The following is a 20395-nucleotide window of genomic DNA, read 5'->3' as shown; positions in this document are numbered from 1 at the left end:
CTCTGCCCCTCTCGGAGAGCTCGGCAAGCTATTGAGAGTATCACACCCACTCGGCAGAGCCTGGCATGTTACCCGTGGCGTATTGGATATGCCAAAAACAGTAACAATAAGTCTGCCAATGAGAGACGTTACTGGTGCCCGCTCGAACAAATTGATGAGCAACGGGATGACAGTGACAGTGACAGTGACACAAATAGGGGCTGCAGAGATAGGATAGAAAGTGAACATTTGCCTGGCATGCGGCCAACCTGGGCTCAATCCCCAGTACCCAATATAGTTCCCCGAGCACCTTCCAGTAGTGATCCCTGGATGTAGAGTCTGGAGTGATCCCTGAGCACTGGCAGGTGCGCCCCACCGCCCATACCTCGCCAAATAAAAAACAAATAAATATAAAATAGACTGTAGAAATGCAGCAAAAATTGAAAGAATCAACAGGAACAAATGACCATGACATGACAGTGAATACTCATGACAGTGAATACAGGGGAATTCTAGATCAGCAGTGAGGAAAAATCCAGAAGCAACCAGGTGGGAACTGACAATCAACCAGGGGAGCTAATGGTTGAGCTTTGAAGGTGCAACTGCCCCAATGATCCCTCAAAGCCCTCAGACACCTAGATTTCCTCTCTGTTCTGTGGGCCTGCTAATTGCCTTTGACCAACCCAGCAGGGATCTAGAAGGTTCTTGTCTGGAAGTTGGAAGTCTGTAGGGCTAACTGCAGGGACACCTCAGAACTTTGGTCAGTGCATGGAAATGAAGGAAATTAACAAAATGCACATTTACTTCTGATACCTCATCCTTGCCTCTCCTTCCATTTCCAGAAAGTTCTCACCCAGGCTCCGACCAACCCGGTGGAAAGCAGAACAGATTTCCCACTGGCCAGTGGATGGTCCAGAGCAAACCAACCATGTAGAGAGACTGAAGGCAGGGCCTTAAGCTGGCCCCCTCTACGTCGCCCCCCAGTCTTCCTCTAGTGAACCCCACACCTCCTGGGTTCTAGGTGAGTGCAGAAGCTTCCACTATGCTCTTTAGTGCCTGCCTCATAAGTGGGAGCCAGGACTGCCACCAGGAAGGAAGCTTTAAAAATAATCAGGAACCAAAACAGAAAAATGAATCTTTGAGGACATAAAAGACACCCAAAGAATATAAAGTTTTAAAAATGAGCATGAGCATCTCAGGAGAAGTAAAATAGCGACAGCTACAAAAGTAAAAGAGGATGTCATGTTGACTTTATTTCTTAATTTTATTTCTTTAGGGAGGGGTGGTTTACTTCTGGCTCCGTGCTTAGGGCCACTCCTGGTGGTGCTTGAGGGGCCGTATGTGGTGCTGGGGATCCAACTGCGGCCAGCCACATGCAAAGTGGGTGTTGTGACCCCTGTATCATCTCTCCAACTAGATATTATTTTCAAACCTGGTCAATCAATGATCAAAAATGAACCATTAGGAATTAAAACACAATCAATAAGTGTGATTTCCATGGGAAGTTTAAAAGATGAAATTTAAGTTATCTTTTATGTGTTGCGCAGAAATGATGGGAAAATAACACAGAAATAAGACAAGACTAAAGAACAACTCTAGGTGGGTCAGTGGGCACACAATGAAAAACAGGAACAACAAAAAAATCAACTAATTCAAGAAGAATTTTCAAAAACAAAGGACATTAATCTCCAGATTAAACAGGTTTTCTAAAACCCCCTGTACCCTGGATTAAAATAAACTCATATCAAGACACATATAATTCAGAATTTTGAACCTAAACACTGCCAAAAACATGCAAATAAACAAGAAGAGAGAGAGACAGAGACAGAGATGGAGAGACAGAGAGAGACAGAGAGAGAGAGAGAAAGTTCCAGAAGCTGCATACTGGTTGTAAGAAGAAAATGAAGCTTTGAGTCTTCTAGGGAAAATAATTTCTAACTCAAAGTTTTTTTGTCCGATCCCATGGCTGATATGAGGATTAAAAAAATCCAAGGCTGCATGGGTTAAAAACAAAAAAAACAAAACAACGCTTTCTCCTTTCTCATTCTCTCCCTGTTCTTGGAGCCACCAGCAGATGCATCGTGAGGGAGGGATGCCATAGAGAGGGAGAAAATGAACTCAGAGAAGGATATTCATCAAACCACACAGACAACAGAAATCCCCACCGTGATGAAGAGGCAGAAAGAAAGCTCCAAGAATGATTTCTTCAAAGCAAAATGGTCAGATTTCTTAACAGAGTAAGCAAGGACATTTCTGTAATGTAGAGAAGTCAGAGCAAACTAAGCAAATAAAGCAAGGCAATTATTAATTTAAACAAAATTCAAGGTGTGCAGGAAAGGCAAAAGAATGCTAATGTACTGTGTTCAACTAAAAATATAGTTTACAGAGTCGTAATAGTCATGGGCAGGAATTATTGGTGGTTATATAACATATCGAAAGACCTGAAATTAGTTTGGGGTGGATAAAGGCAGAGAAGGATATGTAGGAGTAAGAGGGGGGAAACCCTAAAGACCCAACTTCAATAAACACCTAGATGAAAATAAAAAAAAATCTAGAAATAGCAATGCACACAGTTTCATTTAGAAATATGGGAAGTAATTACCAAAGGAAAGGCTAAGTGAATTTTAAGTGATTGCTTCTATGAAGTGGAAGTGTTGAGAGGTCAGGGGCCCACTAGTTCTTCGCAACAATTCTCAGATTTCACTTCAACACAAGACATGCACATATAACTTTGATTCTCGAAAACTAAGGACAGTGAGGCTGGAGCACAGGTCTTGCATACAGAGGCCCCGAGTCTGATCCCCAGCATGGCATGATCCTCAGGACACTGCTGAGCCTGACTACCGGCACAAATACCAACCAGCAGGAGTGGGCCTCCGGGTCTCCGAGCATCCCTTAGTATATCTCACCCCACGCTAGGCCCCCAAATCTAGTTAGTACCAAGACCGACATCTGCCCACCAGCAATTTTAGCAACTTCAGAATCATTCCTGAGGATTGCTTATTTCAACTTGAATTTTCTAACCTGAAGCCACACACAACCCCCTCCGTCATGACACAGTTCCTCCCATTTCCATAGGAAACCTATTTTGTTGTTGTTGTTGTTGTTTGTTAGGGAGCCAGATTCAAATCACTGACAGTGTCACTCATCCACCGAGTCTCACTGAGCAGCTCTGGAGATCATCAAATCACTCCAGACAATAGACAAATTCACACTTGGCTCCTTCTCCTGCTTTGCTGAGGGCGCTCCGACCTTCTCCTGTCATGGCGTGAAAGGGCACCCACAGGTGTGACAGAGCTCACTGGAAACCACCCGACAGCTCCGACCTTCTTGCATCACTCCTTTTCCACTGTATTTTGGTCTCAACCACCACCATCACCACTTAGAAACACCACAGAATGAATTCCGTACTGGCACAAAGTGCAAACATTTCCGATAAACATCTCTCCTCTGTAATCTGTCCGTGTCCACATCTTGACCCTGACTTTAGGGGGGAAAGCCCTCAACTGAAAAATGAACACGGCTGAAGAAAATTCACCTCATCATCGCTGCATGCAACCATCTTCAACACAGTTTTGTCACCCTCTTTTGCAGGAAGCCCAGACGAAACCTCTCTAAAAACACATTCCTCCTCCCTCCCCTCCCCGCCCCCCACTTTCTAGGCATCCCTGTGACAAAGGAGGTTCTCAGGAAAAGAAACAAACTTACCTTTCACAGGCTCTGACAGTCCAGGCGGCAATTATCCATAAGGAGATACTGAAAACCAAGAGCACAGTTCCCGGGCATATAGTCATTAGTGTCTTCATAACAAAACGGGTATTGAAGTTTATCTTATTAAGTGCTCCAATGCTTCTAGAGGAGGCATCAGTGAAAAGTTTGCTATGTAAAAGCATGACTCTGGCAATCAGATAGAGTCTTAAGAACATTGGTATAGATAAAATAATATCCACATCAGCGGTGGTTGTGGATGGGGCATAGGAGAAGGCAAGCCGGGCCGTCCATGTGAACGTATAATTCCCAGGAATGGGATGAATAGCACACACCAGTATTTCCAAGCAGATGAAGAAAATACGCTCATAAGTCATGGCTATTCTCCAGTCATCTGCTCCATTGTCCACCATGAACAACTGAAAAAATAAAGTAGAAAGTCAGCTTCAGTATGGCATGAATGCTCCACAGGCGTCAGTGCAGATTCTCCGCAAATACATCCCCAGGTGACCTTCAGCAGGCATGGCAAGCTCAAGGTGATTTATCCCCTGGGCCAGGCTAGCGGGGGTGGGGGACACTGGCTTTCAGGCGATGCTCTGGGCACCGAAGGGGACCTTGATATTGTCCAGCATGTGACATGGGAGGGCCTGCTTCTGTGTCATCATACTAGAACTGGAAAGCAAGGGGCTGGGACCCATTAGGAATGTACCCCCTCCACTACTGGTCCCCTCTCTCACCCCCCTCCCCACCTCCCACCCCTTGAAGGAAGTGAGAATGGACATGCATTCTTACAAGAGGTTCTTTTCACTCGGGGTCTGAATCGGAAGCCTGAGACACTTCTAACTTTAGTCTCAGCGCAATCTCCTTAGGACACCTTTTCAATCAGCTCTGCCCTATAATGCAGCCACACACGAACATCCTGACAGAGATATTTTACTTTGGCTTCAAAGGAAAAATCGCAACAGACCTTAGAAAGAGGGGCAAGAAATGCTTCTTGTCTTCCGTTACTACCTGATTCTTCTCTCTCTCTTGTAGTCTTCTCCCTGTGCCTTCTCTGGGGTTATTCCATCTTTTTTTTTTTCTTTTTGGGTCACACCCAGCAATGCTCAGGGGTTCCTCCTGGCGGTGCTTGGGGGACCATATGGGATGCTGCGAATCGAACCCGGGTCGGCCGTGTGCAAGGCTAACTCCCTACCCGCTGTGCTATGGCTCCAGCCCCTATTCCATCCTTTCTTGAATACAAATTCCTTCTTGCTAATGTTAATGTGTGCCCTCTCTTTAGAGCGTGGCAAAACAAAACAGAATCTTTCTTAAAATTTATTTCTGAAAGAAATAAATTTCAAAGAGGGAGTGAAATGAGAGAGTGACAGAAAAAGGATTTTGGGGTGGGGGGAGGACCAGAAAACATTTGCCCCTGTTGCTTCTGCCCTGGCTTTGGCATAAACAAGCCCACAGGATCCCGTGGGACTCGAAACACAATCAGGGGCATTTGCACATGTGCCGTTTCTGACTGCCACCGGGACTTGTGGGGGCTACTGGCATCAAGAGGCAGGAAACAACGGGTGCCAAGAAGCAGGAAAGCGGGGGGTCAGAGGATAGAGCTGCTCACCCGGAGTGCCAAGAGCACTCCCCCGCTACTAAAGTGGCATCTTGTTGGCCTCTGGGTACAGGGCCAGCTGCAGTGGGCAGCTCGAGAGAGAAGCAGCCCGGAGGCCAGTGGCAAAGGGGGGTGGGCAGAGGTGTCCACTGTGGCCTGCCGTCTCCTCTTTGGGGTCAGGAAGAGTCACCACCCCCAGTCAGCCACCCCCACCCAGCTCGCCCCCTTTCCCCAGGAGGTTGGAAATTCCCCTTCTGCGTTCATTTATCGGCAGTCCCTAGCAGTGTGCCAGGCGAGGATCCGAAGGGCTCGCTGCCTTCAGTGATCCCCTGCCAGGACAGGAAGTTGGGGGCAATAACTGCCCCTTCCTTCTGGTACCTCACGGAGATGAGACTCCAGAGAATGTCACCACGGGCATATCGACATGCTGACAAATTAAGTCATTGTTTACCTAATGCCTTTATCTATTTATTTATATATATAAGCATATGTATATTTTGCTTTTTGGATCAAATCCAGCAATGGCCAGGGGTTACTCATGGCTCTGCACTCAGGAATTACTCAGGAGGACCATATGGGATGCTGGGAATCGAACCTGCGTCGGCCGCGTGCAAGGCAAATGCCCTATCCGCTGTGCTATCACTCCAGCCCCGTACGTAATGCCTTTAGGGGTGCCTTTTCAGGCAACTTTTCATCCAGGGTCCTTAACATAGTTTGACAAATACTATGGAAAATAGAACATCTACTTTTCCAGTTTCCAGTATAGAAATAGATCGTAAATGAAGCAGCTCAAGTTGGCTAAAGAAATATTTTTTGGGGGGATGGAGGAGCTTTCAGGGGAGCTTGGGCTTATTGGTGGTCCTTATTCCTGGCTTGTACTCAGGGTTCACTCCTGGCAGAGCTTAGATGACCATATGTGGTGCCAGGGATCAAACCTGGGGGTCTCTGTGTTTCTTTTTCTTTTTGTTGCTATTGCTGCTGTTTTGTTTATGATTTTTGGCTTTTCGGGTCATACCTGGCCATGGTCAGGGTCACTCCTGGCTCTGCACTCAGGAATTACTCCTGGCCATGTGCAGGGGACCATATGTGACGCTGGGGATTGAACCTAGGTCAACTGGGTGAAAGGCAAATGCCCTCTCCGCTGTACTATCACTCTGCCCCATCTGTGCTTCATTTTCACTTGTGCCACTGTAAAGGACCAGCCTGTGGTTCTGGTGGGGAAGGCTCTCTCTTCCTGCCGCCTGCCTGTCTCCCAATGTCCAATCTCCACCTCCTCTGCAGTCCATGTTCTCCTGGCCACCTGTTCTTTCTTTGTGTCTTTGTGTTTCCTGCAGACTGGAAAGTCTTTCCACCCAGCAAACCCAGCCCCTCAACACACCATCATCTCCTTCAGAAGGTTGCCCATGCCCTGAGCAGATGGCAAAGCCCCCCCCTTTCATGCCACGGGGGTTGCCAGCGTGGACACTGGACTCTTCTGTCCCAGAGGATGAAGAGGGTTTATTGATCAGACCATCACCCCGCCTTCTTCTGAGGTTCCCTTAGGGCAGGAGGAAAAAGTGAGCCGAGTTGATTAGTAATAAATGCAAACCTAGGAGACAACAATAAATGCTTCTTTAATGGGCTAGCCTGCCATCCCTTATTTATTCCGACTACCCTCCTTCACTGCATAGGTCCTAACATTCATCAGAACCACCTGGAAGCTGAACACTGCAAAGTAAAAAAGTGAGAGAAAAGCCACCGAGGGCATTCTTCATGTGTGGAGAGAAGACAGCTTCTTAGAAGCTCGCTCGGCCCCAGAGGCAGCCTCCTCATGCAATTCTTCATGAAGACCCAGCAACATATTCCTTCAGTGACATCCCTAGAAAATTCTTCTGGCCCCCAGCTGCTTTTTGCTCACCGGGGTTTGATCAAAACCTGAAAAAGATCTTCCTGTCTGGTTTCGATTTTGATCACACCACGTATTTCACTGCTAAAGGGGGAAAGTGCTTCCTTCTCCCTTCCACATCTTTCTCACCTTCAACGGCTGTTTCTCCATTTGTCTGTTATCTTGACAAACTTGCAGTCTACTGAACACTCAGTAACGGGCACAGTTCTGTGTACCAGGATGGGATGTACAGCGGACAGAGGGTCTGTGCATTCAAGCGAGTGCATTAAAAAATCATGGCGAGAAAGGGATCGAGAGGAAGTGATGGGTGACCAGGAAGACATCTGCGGAAGCACACTGAAGATGAGTGTGGGATCCGAAGGAGAATGGGAGTGCCATGGGGGAACCATCCATGCCAACGAAAGAGTCTGGGGAAAGGCCATGGGCATCAAATCCCCTCGAGGCACGCTGAGGGCAATAAAGGCACATCAGAGTGGTAGAAATGTGATGTTCTGGGGCCGAGGGAAAAGAGAAGGGATTGAAGAGACACGGAACAGGACAGAAGTGCTGGCTCTTCTAAGCCGCGGCAGCAGGACTGGATTCATCCGCAGGACAGTGGGGATCAAGGCCACCCAGGGGGACAAAGGCAGGAGGAAGATGAGACCTGATGGATGGGTGTGATGGATGGACTTGCTCTTTCTGCGCCAAGAAACCAGAGGAGAGAGGGGTAAGAATAAGAGGGTGGGATCACTTGCAGTTTCAACTGACGGCCCTGGTACAGTCATTGCCGAGGGGTGTGGGTGAGCATTCAGTAGGACTGGAGATGGTGGAGACCCTGGAAATAGTGTGTAACTATTTCTTTGGGTCGTCTGCATGTGAGAGTGATCCGGACACTGAGTCTCTGCTGTTGAAAACCCCAGGGGCTGACCAGTACTGTTTCCTGAAAGCAGTGGGCAGGTAGAGGAGGGCTTGGGGAAGGAGAGGGCAGGCCCCAGTCTGGCCTCCATCCTGGGAGACGATGCCAAGTGGGCAGATGCACGCGTCCTTCCGGGAGAGGTCTGGCCTCTCAGAATGGAATTGGAAGGCATCAGTCTTGGAAAGTTCTGCGAGACCCAGGGGGAAGAATTAGACAAAGTGGACAGAACAGGACTCAATGCCAAGTCCCGGAGCAGGCCAAGTCTTCCCACGCATGAAGGACAATGGGAAGGTCACAGCTGGCTGAAGGAGGAAGAAATGAAACTGCCAAGCTAGGGGTCAAGGGGGAGGGATGCCAATGACAAATGGTGAAACAATACTTAGGACACAGAGGTCTGTTCCTATTCTACGGAAGAACTGAAAAGATTCAGAGCATCACAAGCATGCAACTTACTTCCTGTCAAGTATGAACATCCCAAACATTCCCAGGACATCCCACATGGTCAACGGACGATATAGTCTATTTTGAGCTCACAAAGGGGGGAGCTGGAGCACTCAGATTGGCAGCTATCAACACATCCCTATGCTCACATTTCTTTCTGATCACAAAACAGCCTGTTTTCTCTTCCTTCATAAGAAAATAAAGATCGCAGAGCAAAAGTGTAGCAGTTGAATTTGCTTTCTTCCTAGAGCTGTGGTTCCTGGTTTTCTGCAGATCTTTAAGGCACAGCATGGGCATAACAACAAGCACGCCGTCACCATGAGCTTGAACTGACCAGTGCAGCTGCTTGATATCTGCTCAGAGACCCCAAACATAATCTACTTCAAGCTCATTGCTCAGGATGAGCTGGCAGTGAGAGGCCCCACAGGATGAAGGTTTTTGAGTTCAAGGGGAGGGACCCGCTACTGCAAGGGCCTCAGCACAGTCAGATCCTGAGAGTAAGGGTCCCTGGTACCCGGATCCCAGGCTCTTCTATCCGTTCAGGGCACAAAACCAGTGCTTTGGCAGGTACTGTGAATAAGCATCTCCAATCAGCTCTCAGTGGGCAGCCTCAGCTGTTTCTAGCTCTTATTTTACTAGATCTGAGGCGGGGGATACACCTAGTGGTGCTCAGGGCTTAGTCCCAGTTCTGGTTCAGGAGTCACTCCTGACTACATGGGGGCTATATGTGGTGCTAGGGATCAAACCGGGGTTGGCCACAAGCAAGGCAAACACCTTGATCTCTGGACCTTCTTAGCTCTTGTAAATAATTGTAAATAATGCAGTTGAGATAGGGAGCATTCATCCCTCTGAACCAGTGTTTTGATTGATCTGGTACATATAACACAGGGATGCTATTTACCTATTTTTAAAAAGATGAATTCCTGTGATTTCAATAACATGGATGTACCTATTATGTTTACTAATGAAGAAAATCAGAAAAAGAAAGTCAAACCCCCTATGACTTCACCCATGTGATAGAGAAACCAACGAATGAATGAGCTACATAAAATGAAAAATAATCTTCCAGATACAAAGACCAATGAGTGGTGGTTACTAGAATGTTAGAGAAAAGATGTGAAGGCTAAAAAGGGTCAGCTGTATGGTGAAGGATGGATTTGAACTTTGAGTGACGGGACTAAGTTATGTGTATATATGTATATACATTTACAATATACACAAACATACACACATATATAGATATTGACATACACTAATGCATACCTAAAGCCTACATGTTGTAATACAATGGCACTTCAATAAAGAATTTACAAAAAAATTATAATAAGAGCATACCCCGCATATAAAAAATGTTAATTATGTATTTGCTCAGAAAGGAAATACTGATTTAAAAAAAAACCAGGACTATTCTGGAAAAAAATAGTAATAAGAGAGAAGCAGTCACAATAAATTACTAAATTAATTAATAAAAACCACGGAGATTAGCATATACAATAACTATGAGAACAATGGAACAGAACAACCTATCCAAAACAGGCCTTCTATGCTGGGAATATTTTTTCATTAGAAAGGCAGAATATCCAATCATGTAAGGGAAAATCTGGTTATTGAAAGATGATTTGGGACACGTAAGTAGTCATCTGGAAAAAAACGTTAAACCACTAACTTCTACCAAGTGTAGCAAGAAAATTCCCTGAAATAAAACACCTCACATGACAGAAGAAATTGTTTCAGAATCAGTTTGCACACTTCCCAAAAGGAAGACCAGTTAACTCTGACAAAAACCTTAGGACTGAAAGGATCAGTTCTGTTGAGGGGAAGAGTATCTGTGTATGCATCAACTGTCTCTGAGTGAAAGCTCTAGAAACTAGCAGTAAATATAACTTACAGGAGGAAAACTGAATGTCTGGGGATTAGAAATGAGACTGTACTTATTTTATAGTTATCACTATACAACAGAATATATTTATATAATCTTCCCTCTCTTTTTATTGATCTTTCATTAGTTTGCAACATCATAGAATTTAGGGGTAATCTTTATTATATTTTTAGTTTTGGAGCAACAATGAGTAAATATCATGCATCATTACAGGAGAAGTGATTGTTAAACACAGAAGAGGGAAAATGGGAATGAATGGGGCTATCTGACATTCAAATGTGTCCTACTTGCTAACAAGAGCCTGTCAGAGCGTCACACCTAACACTCACAATGAGAACAGGACCAAACACACTGAATCCAATTTTACATCTAAAATATTCTGCTTATTATAGCAAAACCTTGAGTCTTCACATTAAATAATTGTTTTTAACAGAGCGGGCAGCTATAAATAAAATTTCTTGCTTAACCTTAAACCAAACACCCAATAGAAAGAATTCTTTTCCACTCCACTATTGAATGCTTATTTGTAAGGCTGTATGGATACAGAGGTTAAAAACCAATATGATATCATCTCACACCAGTGAGAATGGCAATTATATATATAAAAAAATAACCGCCCCCAAACTGGAAACAATTTGTGCTGGCAGGGATGTGGTAGAAAGGAACTTTCATTCACTGTTGGTGGGAATATTATATGGTTCAACCCCTTTGGAAAATATATGGATATTTCTCAGGAAAATAAGAATAGAGCTGCTAGTTTACTTCTGGATATCTATCCCCCAAACACACACCCATTATTCATAGCAGCACTTAGCACAACAGCTAAGTTATAGAATCAACCCAGGTATCCAAAACCGGATGAGTTAATAATGAAGGTATAGTGCATTCATACACAGGGAATACTATGCATCTTCAAGGAAGAATGGAATCATGCAGTTCGCTGTATCCTGGATGGAACTGGAGGATATCATGTTAAGTGAAATAAGTCAGAAGGACAAATACCAGATATTCTCACTTATCTGTGGTATATAGAATAACAGGCCAAGGGAACGCAAGGTATCAAAGTGGGGTAGGGGCATACCTAGATTACCCTGGACATAGAGTATAGAAATGAGGACAGGGAAGAAAATTAATCAAGGGGGTGAAGAGGTGAATGAGAGGTACCAGGGGCAGGGACCTGGGACACATCGGTGATGTAGAGGTATGGAATATGTATTCTAACCCATACAGCCAACAGGATTACAAGTGGGAGACTCAAGCTACAATAGTTAAGCTTGAAAATGTGGCTGCCAAGAAGGCAGGCTGGGGGCCAGAAAGGGAACCAGGGCCATTGACAGAGGGAAGGTCACAGTGGTGCTGGGATGGGTGTTGAAAACTCTATTATGAACAACTATGTAAATGATGGTAGCTTGATAAAAATTAAAATCCCTCTCTGAGAACTACAGGAGGATGATGGAAAGGCCTGCAGGCAGACACTATTCTCCAGAGCCGTGAAGACAAGGTCGAGGGGACTGGAGGTGAGGTGGCCGCCTCCTGGCATGGCACCGGGTCTCTCTGTGCCTCAGCTCTCGGCATCCTTCACAGAACTTGGGTTCCTGAGCATCTGTGTTGTATACTGAGGGGCCTTGGTCGGATTCATAGCTTTTGAGGATGCAGAAATAATCCACTCAGCTAAAAAGGTGACCTGCTCTGGGATGAAACGAAAGGAAGAGGTCATCACAGAGACCAGTCACATGATGACAATTTTCTTTGGGGCACTGCTGAAACTCAGTCAAGCAAGAAGTGAGGCCACAACCACAGGGCCAAGATGTGATCTTGGGATGTTTGGTTTATTTCCACAGAAAGTGGATATTTCCTTTCATTTTTTTGTTGAAAAATAAATGAATTATAAAGTTATAAAGTCTTGTCCCCAAGACCTGCAACCTAGAAGTGTAGGAGGAAGGACACAGAAAAGCTAAGCTCAGGATTCAGATTCAAAGTCCTGTTCCCAGCAAACAAAGCAGCAGGTCAATATCTGTCATTCCCTCTCCCACTTCCGGCAGCTTCATCTCTCCTGTCGGCCCTGATGCCCATCTGGTCCTCTCAGGCTGCCCTGGCAGTGTTCAAGGGAGAGGATCTGAAAACTACTGTCATCAAAACATGAATCGCCAATGCGCACTTTCCTAGATCAACAATATCCAGTTAGTGGAGATCAGGAAACTAAGGCTAAGAGTTCAGAGTCTAACCCTGTCATGTGACCTTGAGAAGTCATGAAATGTGATGATCTGATTGATTTACAACTCCTGTGGTATAAAGACAAAGTTTCTTGCTATCTCTGAACGTAGTTGGGTTGTTTAAATGAAAACACACATACCTGTTGAAATGAACATGTACATACTACATAGGTGAGGCAACACTGAGTGGTAGAACCCCAAGCAATGCTCATATCCCATTTCCCTTGTCCATATCCATACAGAACTATGCTCCCTAGATGAAGTCATGCAATTCGCTGATAGATGGATGGATCTGGAGAGTATTATGATGAGTGGAATGAGTCAGAAAAGGAGGGTCAGACACAGAATGATCCCTCAAAGGTGAGATATAAAGAAACGTAGCACAGGAATAAGTGATCTAAAGGCAATGGAAGCAAGAAGCAGAACGGCCTTAGTCAGAAGCTAGCCTGTGTGTGCGTATGGGGGTGAGGGGAGGTAATGGTGGAGGAGCTGAGACAGGTTAGGGAAAGGACGGCTATGACAATGACAGAGAGAAGTGGTCACTCTGAACCAGGGCTAGGTGCCAAAAGAAGGGTAAGTGACATGCATGATACCCTAGCAGTAACAGTATTGTAAAACACAGTGCCTAAAAGGAAAAGGAGGATGGGGGAGAGAAGAATAGGGAAAAACGTGCCACAGAAGCAGGTGGGAGGGGGGTGAGAGAGCAAAATGGGACTTTGGTGGAGGGCGATTGGTGGACACTGGTGAAGGGATCGGTATTTGAACATTGTATGCCTGAAACTAAATCATAAATAACAGTAATTCATGGTGATTCCATTTGAAAAATTAAAAAGAGAAATATTTACTTTCTGTGGAAATAACCCAAACATCCAATGACAGATGCATGGATGAATAAGTCGTGGTGGATAGTACAACTACTTTTATAGAAGTGTAAGAACAGAGGAAAACCATACAGTTCACTGCAACATGATAATGTCAAGTGAAATAATATTAAGTCAGGGAGAGAACAGACATAGGATGATCTCACTCACCTGTGAACTATAAAGAAATGAAACAAGGGAATAGAGAATATAGAGCAGTGACAGACCCTTGGCCTTGGATTGAAAAACTTATTAACAAACAGAGGAGAAAGAAGCGAAAGGAAGGTTGGACAAGGGGTGACATAGGGACAGTGGTGGAGGATTGTGGGTATTTTGGTGGATCAGGTATAGAAACATGTTACTTAGAGTCTCTCTCTATATATTAGCATGTAAAATATGTGTATATTTTAAATATACTTATAATATAGCACTTTGTAGCACTGTCGTCCCATTGTTCATAGATTTTGCTCGAGCGGGCACCAGTAACGTCTCCATTGTGACACTTGTTGTTACTGTTTTTGCCATATCAGATATGCCACAGGGAGCTTGCCAGGCTCTGCCGTGTGGGCGGGATACTCTCGGTAGCTTGCTGGGCTCTCCGAGAGGGATGGAGGAATTGAAACTGGGTCGGCCACATGCAAGGCAAATGCCCTACCTGGAGTGATACATATAATATACATAAAATATATGTATATTTTAGAATATATGTATAATATATATTTATATACATAAAAATACATTTTTTCAAGGATAAAGAAAAGGGGGAAAAGTAAATATCCATTTCCCCAATCCCCTTTGTGACTAGCGGTAACCACATGTTGCTGTGTTGACAGAAGTCATAAGTAAAAGTCTAGTCACTTCATTAGATTTCCTTTGGGGATTTTTGGTATGAAAATGCTACCTTCGTTGTTTGGATACATTCCTCCAGCCTTTGCGCTCATGATGCCTTGGTGTGCAGCAGTTCTATCATTACAATTTTCAAAAAGACCAAGTGAACAGAATCAGGCCAGCCCTAACCTCTTAAGCGACCAAGGTAACAATACTGGCCCAGTTTGCTGACTTAAACCACTGCTGATTGATATGACGTTATTTATAAGAAAAACATACACATCTGGTCATCCAGAGGATTAAATATATATGCATCACATATGTGTGGTCTTACCTCATTGTTTCTGGCTCACAGCTTCCCCAAACTTCGGCATATCCTAGGTGTTGGGAGGGACAAAGGTGGTTCTTGTTTTATAAATGAGGTGACTTTTGGAAAACCTAAGAGAGGTAACTGGTTGCCTTGAGAACCAATCAGGACAGTAGAGGGTTGAAACTTTGAGTCCCACCTCAGATACGAGGTTGAGGGCTGGAGGTTAAGAGTTCAACTGTCAAAGGCCAATGGAGCAGTCATACCTCTGCAGTGAAAACCCCAAGAGAGCCCCCACAAGAGGGGCTATGGGGAGCTTCTGAAACTCCCAGGAAGATTCAGGAAACACCTGAAAATTTGGGGACAATGAATGTATGGAAATGACAAGGGGGCTTGTCAAATGAAAGGGCCATGTCCCTTTCTCCATACCTTACTCTACTCATTGCTTCCTTCTGACTGTTCCTCAAGAAAAGCTTTTATCGTCAATTGGCCATATTGTGAATATATGGGTTTCTTTGAGTTCTGTGAGCCATGCTGGAACATTAGTCTTGGCCAGGGCAGGGAGACCTGGGACATATCTCATGCAACCCGACGGTCAGAAGCACAGGGGATGGCTGAGGTTTGGGGCTGCTGTGTGAAAGCTGAGGAAGAGATCATGGAGCCTTCGATTCCCATAGAAATTGTGGGTCAGAAGCACAGGAAATGACTCGTGCTTGTGGTGGCCACCTGAAGTGGAGGGTGGTCTAAGGAGACCAAGGTGTTTCCACGAGGGATCAGGTGTCTTCTCTGATGAGTAATGCCAGAAGTGAACTGAAACATGGGAATTTTTCAAACCCCTGATGGTGAGTGAGACTTGCTGGGTCCTGAATCAGAAGCCTCCACATCTACACAAGAAAAGTGGTCTCAGGCCCTAACAGAAGGGGGTGGTCTGTTATTTGAACAACAAAAAGGAAGCCCAACATGAATGATACATTCGAGGTCTTTATAAGCTGAAGAACGGCCATTGAGAGTGAAGCCTACAGCTCCAAAGGACTGTCTCTCCAGGACTTGCACGGAAAGCAGGGGGACGAGCGAGTGGTGGAGTTCTTCTGGGTGGGAGGCTTTTGTTCATGCCTTTTAAATATCAACCAACTGCTCAGAATATCAGTGAGTCTGACTCACAGGAAACACACACATATAGGAGCCAGAGAAGCTCGGATTTAATTTCTGGCTTGACCACTCACTAGCTGAGCACTCTGAGACATGATCCATGGAATCTCGCTAAGCCTCCATTTGCTCGTGTGCGTAGGGATGAAAAATAACATCAACCTCCTGTGGCTCTGATGAGCAGCACCCTCTCTGCTGGCAGTGACCCTGTCAATCCTCAAGAGGGGCAGCAGCTTGAGTGACATGATGATTTCTGACGTGAAAAAAAGGGGCGAAGGGTTGTGAATGAGCAGGAAGGGATGTTGTGAAGGATGACAGGTTAGAACAGGTTTAGGAGGTGTTCTAGAAATACCAAGGGTTCCTCTTCTTCTTCTTCTTTTTATTTTATTTTTTTGCTTTTTGGGTCACACCTGGCGATGCACAGGGGTTACTCCTGGCTCTGCAATCAGGAATCACCCTTAGCGGTGCTCAGGGGACCGACCATATGGGATGCTGGGAATCGAACCCAGGTCAGCCTTGTGCAAGGCAAATGCCCTACCCGCTGTGCTATCGCTCCAGCCCCACAACGGTTCCTCTTCTTGAAGGAATATTTATGTGCTAAAACTAGGAGTCTCTGAAAGTCTTCTCTTCTGACTCAGATAAAAGCTTTTTCTACAGACAAAATCCTAAAATTGTCCACTGGGATCCAGCGATAAGTAGGTGCTCATAAATCTTTGCCCTGCTGCTCTTGAAACCTACTTTTCTTTTCTTTTTCTTTTGGTTTTTGGGCCACACCCAGCAGTGTTCAAGGTTTATTTCTGGCTCGGCACTTGGGGATTATTCCTGGTGGGGCTCAGGAGGTCATATGTGATTCTGGGAATAATTGATCTTGAGTTGGTCATGCAAAAGGCAAGAGCCCTATCTGCTGTATTATGGCTCCATCGCACCCCCCACACACACACACACATACATATCTTATCTAGTCATTATTCTCACTTTGTCTTGGAATACATGGAAACTATCCCATGTTTTTGACTAGTTTTTAATTCATCATACCTTCCCACCAAAGGACCTGTATCCTTCCACCATAGTCCATTGGACCCTTTCAACCCTATTTTTAAACTTCTCCAGAAAGAGAATATATATATATATATGGGCTGGAGCGATAGCACAGCGGTTGGGCATTCACCTTTCACAAGGCCAACCTGTGTTCGATTCCTCCACCCCTCTCGGAGAGCCTGGCAAGCTACCTGTGCGTATTGGATATGCCAAAAACAGTAACAATAAGTCTCTCAATGAGAGAAGTTACTGGTTCCCGCTCGAACAAATCAATGAGCAACGGGATGACAGTGATATATATATATATATATATATATATATATATATATATATATATATATTGCTTTGCACACCTAGCGATGCACAGGGGTTACTCCTGGGTCTGAACTCAGGAATTACTCCTGGTTGTGCTGAGGGACCATATGGGATGCTGGGAATCGAACCCAGCCCGGCTTCATGCATGGCAAACACCCTACCCGCTGTGCTATCACTCCAGCCCCAAGAATCATGATTTTTTTTTTGATCCATCAGTTTTTCTTTTCTTTTTTGGCTAGTCATATACATACTTAATGACATCACCCATGCAATGCAGACTGTTTTCAATTTACAAACACTCTTTTAAACCCATAAGTTTTCTCAGGAGAAGTGGCATCACCAAGTGCCCTCAGGGTGGATGGCGCTGGAGAATCTGGCCTTTAGTCCATTCAGGTTTCATTCTACCACTGAAGTGCTTCCTCTGATGACTGTGCGGCTTCAGACAAACTCCATGATCTTTCTGAGCTCCAGTGCCCTCACTGATGGTGGAGACCCTAACGAGGGTACCCTTGGCTCTTTGGACCTTGGTGAGGATGGCAGTCAGGACATGTTATCTTCAGAACATAACAATCCATTATGTCCACGTGCTTTGGGTTGCCATTAATCACTCCTATTCAGAGACAGGCAGAGGCATCACCGACAGCAGCCACCATGAAGGATGAAAATCTCCATTAGCAGACATGAGGGATGGACAGAAAATTGATCTCTGGTCAACTTTTGTATCTCTTCTTGTTGACGTGCTTTGTGGCTTATCTAAATACATTTTGGTCAATATTCCCCAAATCATGTTTGGAAATTGATGGAGGGTAAATCCCAAATAAAAATGGTTAAGTCTGAAAGCTCTGAATAGGGGCCGACTTCCTTGATTCTAAATATTTTCAACGGAGGACTAGAATGATAAGTCTAGCAGGTAGATTGCTTGCCTTGCACGCAGAGGACCTGGATTCGATCCCTGGCATTCCATATGGTAGGACTGATCCCTGAGAGGAGAGCCAGGAATAAGTCCTGAGCACTTCTGGGTATGACCAAAATCCAAACCCACCCAAAACAAGATTTTTATCTGAGATGAGAAAAACTTCAAATTTGCCATGGAAATATTACAATCATTACTGTGACCTGGCTAAAATATCCCATCATCACCTTAGTTATTTTGGGTGCTTAGAAAGCTAGCTACAAGTCAGGTCCTGAGAATCGCTTAGAGTCCAGGGAAAACTCAAGCAGAGGAGAGACTTGGATCATGGGCACCTGGAAAGATATGAAAGATTCTGACAAGTAAAGCTCAGATCTCCTAGTAGCCAAGTCATTCGATGGGGGCAGCACTTTTAGTTGAAAAGCTGAATGCAAATCAAATATTTGCCAAGCAAATAAACACTTCCTTACTCATGTACATTATGATTGTAGAATGTCACATTTTAGAATTTTACTCCCTCATGATGCCAAATAACAGTAGCTGCTTGGACCTCCTGCTTCTTGGCAGAAGCAAATATTTAAACACACTTGCCCTTGACTTCCAGTCCCTGGGATCCCCAAGAATAAGTCCTGAGCACACTAGGTGTGAACAAAATCAAACCCAACCAAAACAACATTTTCAGAACTATGTCTCTTTGTTTCTTCAGTCGGGATTTTTTTTTTTTTTAAGATTTTGCTTGTTTATCAACTCAAATTGGACACAGTACCTGAGAGGACACTCAAAAGTCATTTTAAAGTATGTTTCACTCTTAACTTAGCCATGTTCATAGACACCACTCTGATCCGGGATGAGATCTCATCCTATCTCAGCAATGAAGAAACAGAGGGTCAGGGGAAAGGAACCGGCAGGGATATACATACCCCAGGAAGTGGTGGGTTATGAATCCAAGAAACACAACTTCAGAACTGGGGCGCATGATGAAATGCCCTGCCGTGCATCACATAGCCAGCCAATTTTAAGAGGAAAACAGAAATAATGTAATGGCAACAGTGCATGAACTCACAGATTATGGACAAGTTTGGAGAAATAAGGCACTAGCATTTAGCAAAGGAAAATCAAAAAGCACACAATGGGAAAAGAAAAAAACAGAATGAAGGAACAGAATTTTTACATTGAGTAAAGCAGGTGTAGGAGGAAGAGTTGGCAGAGAGGAAACACACACACACACACACACATACACACACAGAAGCGCAGAGACATAGCAGTTCACAAAACCCAGCCATCCACTCCTTTGGACTGTTTTTATCCATTATCCATTTGGATTGCCAAAAGAGATCATTACCACAACACCAAACTCCATGCTACAAATAACTGTGCTGACTGCCACAAGTTCTAAGATTTAACAGACCCTGGATTTGAAGGTGGGAGTATACACAATCATTAAACCCATGTCTAGAATTGGAGAGATAGCAGAGAGGGTAAGGCACTTGCCTTGCACACAGCTGGCCCCGGTTTTATCCCTGGCACCATGAAATAGTGCCCCAAGCACCCAGAAGTGACCCTTGAGAACACAGCCAGGAGTAAGCCCTGAGCATAGCTGGGTATGGCCCTATCAAATAAATAAAAATAATTTTTAAGAAAGAACTTATGTCTAAAATTTCAAAAATATTTCTATGCGGGTTATTAAAATAAACAGTGATATACAACTAGTTATGAATGCCCTGAAAGTTGAAAAAAAATAAGTTGGCCTGCAGGCCAGTACAGGGGTTACGAGACATCATGCTTAGAGCCCCAACACTGCAATGTCCCCTGATACAGCCAAGAGCCATCCCAGGAGCACAGAGGTAGGCGTAGCACCTGGGCAAAGCTTGGCAGGGCCCAGCCCTCATCTCACCTCCTGCCAAAATTCAGCCCAGAAGCTTACAAAATATCTCTTGGGGGTTCGGGGAGGAGGGGTTGATAAAAGACAATCTCAGGCACAATGATTAAGAGCAGAAGTGGCTGATTAGGAACATGCTATATAACAAGACAGATACAGGATCCAGAAGGCGAGTTAGTAAAAGTCTGTCTAAATAAAAACTGATGTAAACAATTATAACCATCAACCTAATCCTCATGGCTGATTTGGGTGAAGCCAGATGAAAAAACAAAATATAAATAAAGTGCTTGAAGAAGGAAAGTTGGAAAGAAGGCCTTCAGGGCCAGAGAGATAGGCCAGTGTGTAGGGTACTTGCTTTGCACAAGACCAACTCCGATTTGATCTCTGGTCCCTGAGGTCTGTCAGGAGTGATCCCTGAGTGCAGAGCCAGGAGTAAGCCCTGAGCACAGCAGGTGTGGCTCCCAAAACAAAAACAAAGACAGAAGGAATAACTAGTTATCTTGTTGCTAAGTCAG

At 44.7% G+C, this 20395-nt stretch overlaps 1 protein-coding gene across 2 annotated transcripts in view; it reads right to left on the bottom strand.

Moving 5' to 3' along the window:
* Positions 1 to 20395, bottom strand: part of KCNN2 (potassium calcium-activated channel subfamily N member 2) — a 351854-nt gene that overhangs the window by 94817 nt on the left and 236642 nt on the right. For both annotated transcript variants that reach the window (XM_055141490.1, XM_004612730.2), the window contains one exon: positions 3688 to 4106. In XM_055141490.1, the coding sequence (XP_054997465.1) occupies positions 3688 to 4106 (419 nt within the window). The remainder of the gene's footprint in view (positions 1 to 3687; positions 4107 to 20395) is intronic.

Source organism: Sorex araneus, chromosome 6 (assembly GCF_027595985.1).
Source record: "Sorex araneus isolate mSorAra2 chromosome 6, mSorAra2.pri, whole genome shotgun sequence".
In the NCBI taxonomy this organism is placed as follows: domain Eukaryota; kingdom Metazoa; phylum Chordata; class Mammalia; order Eulipotyphla; family Soricidae; genus Sorex; species Sorex araneus.
The sequence above is the reverse complement of the archived record's forward strand: the minus strand, read 5'-3'. Positions and strand labels throughout refer to the sequence as shown.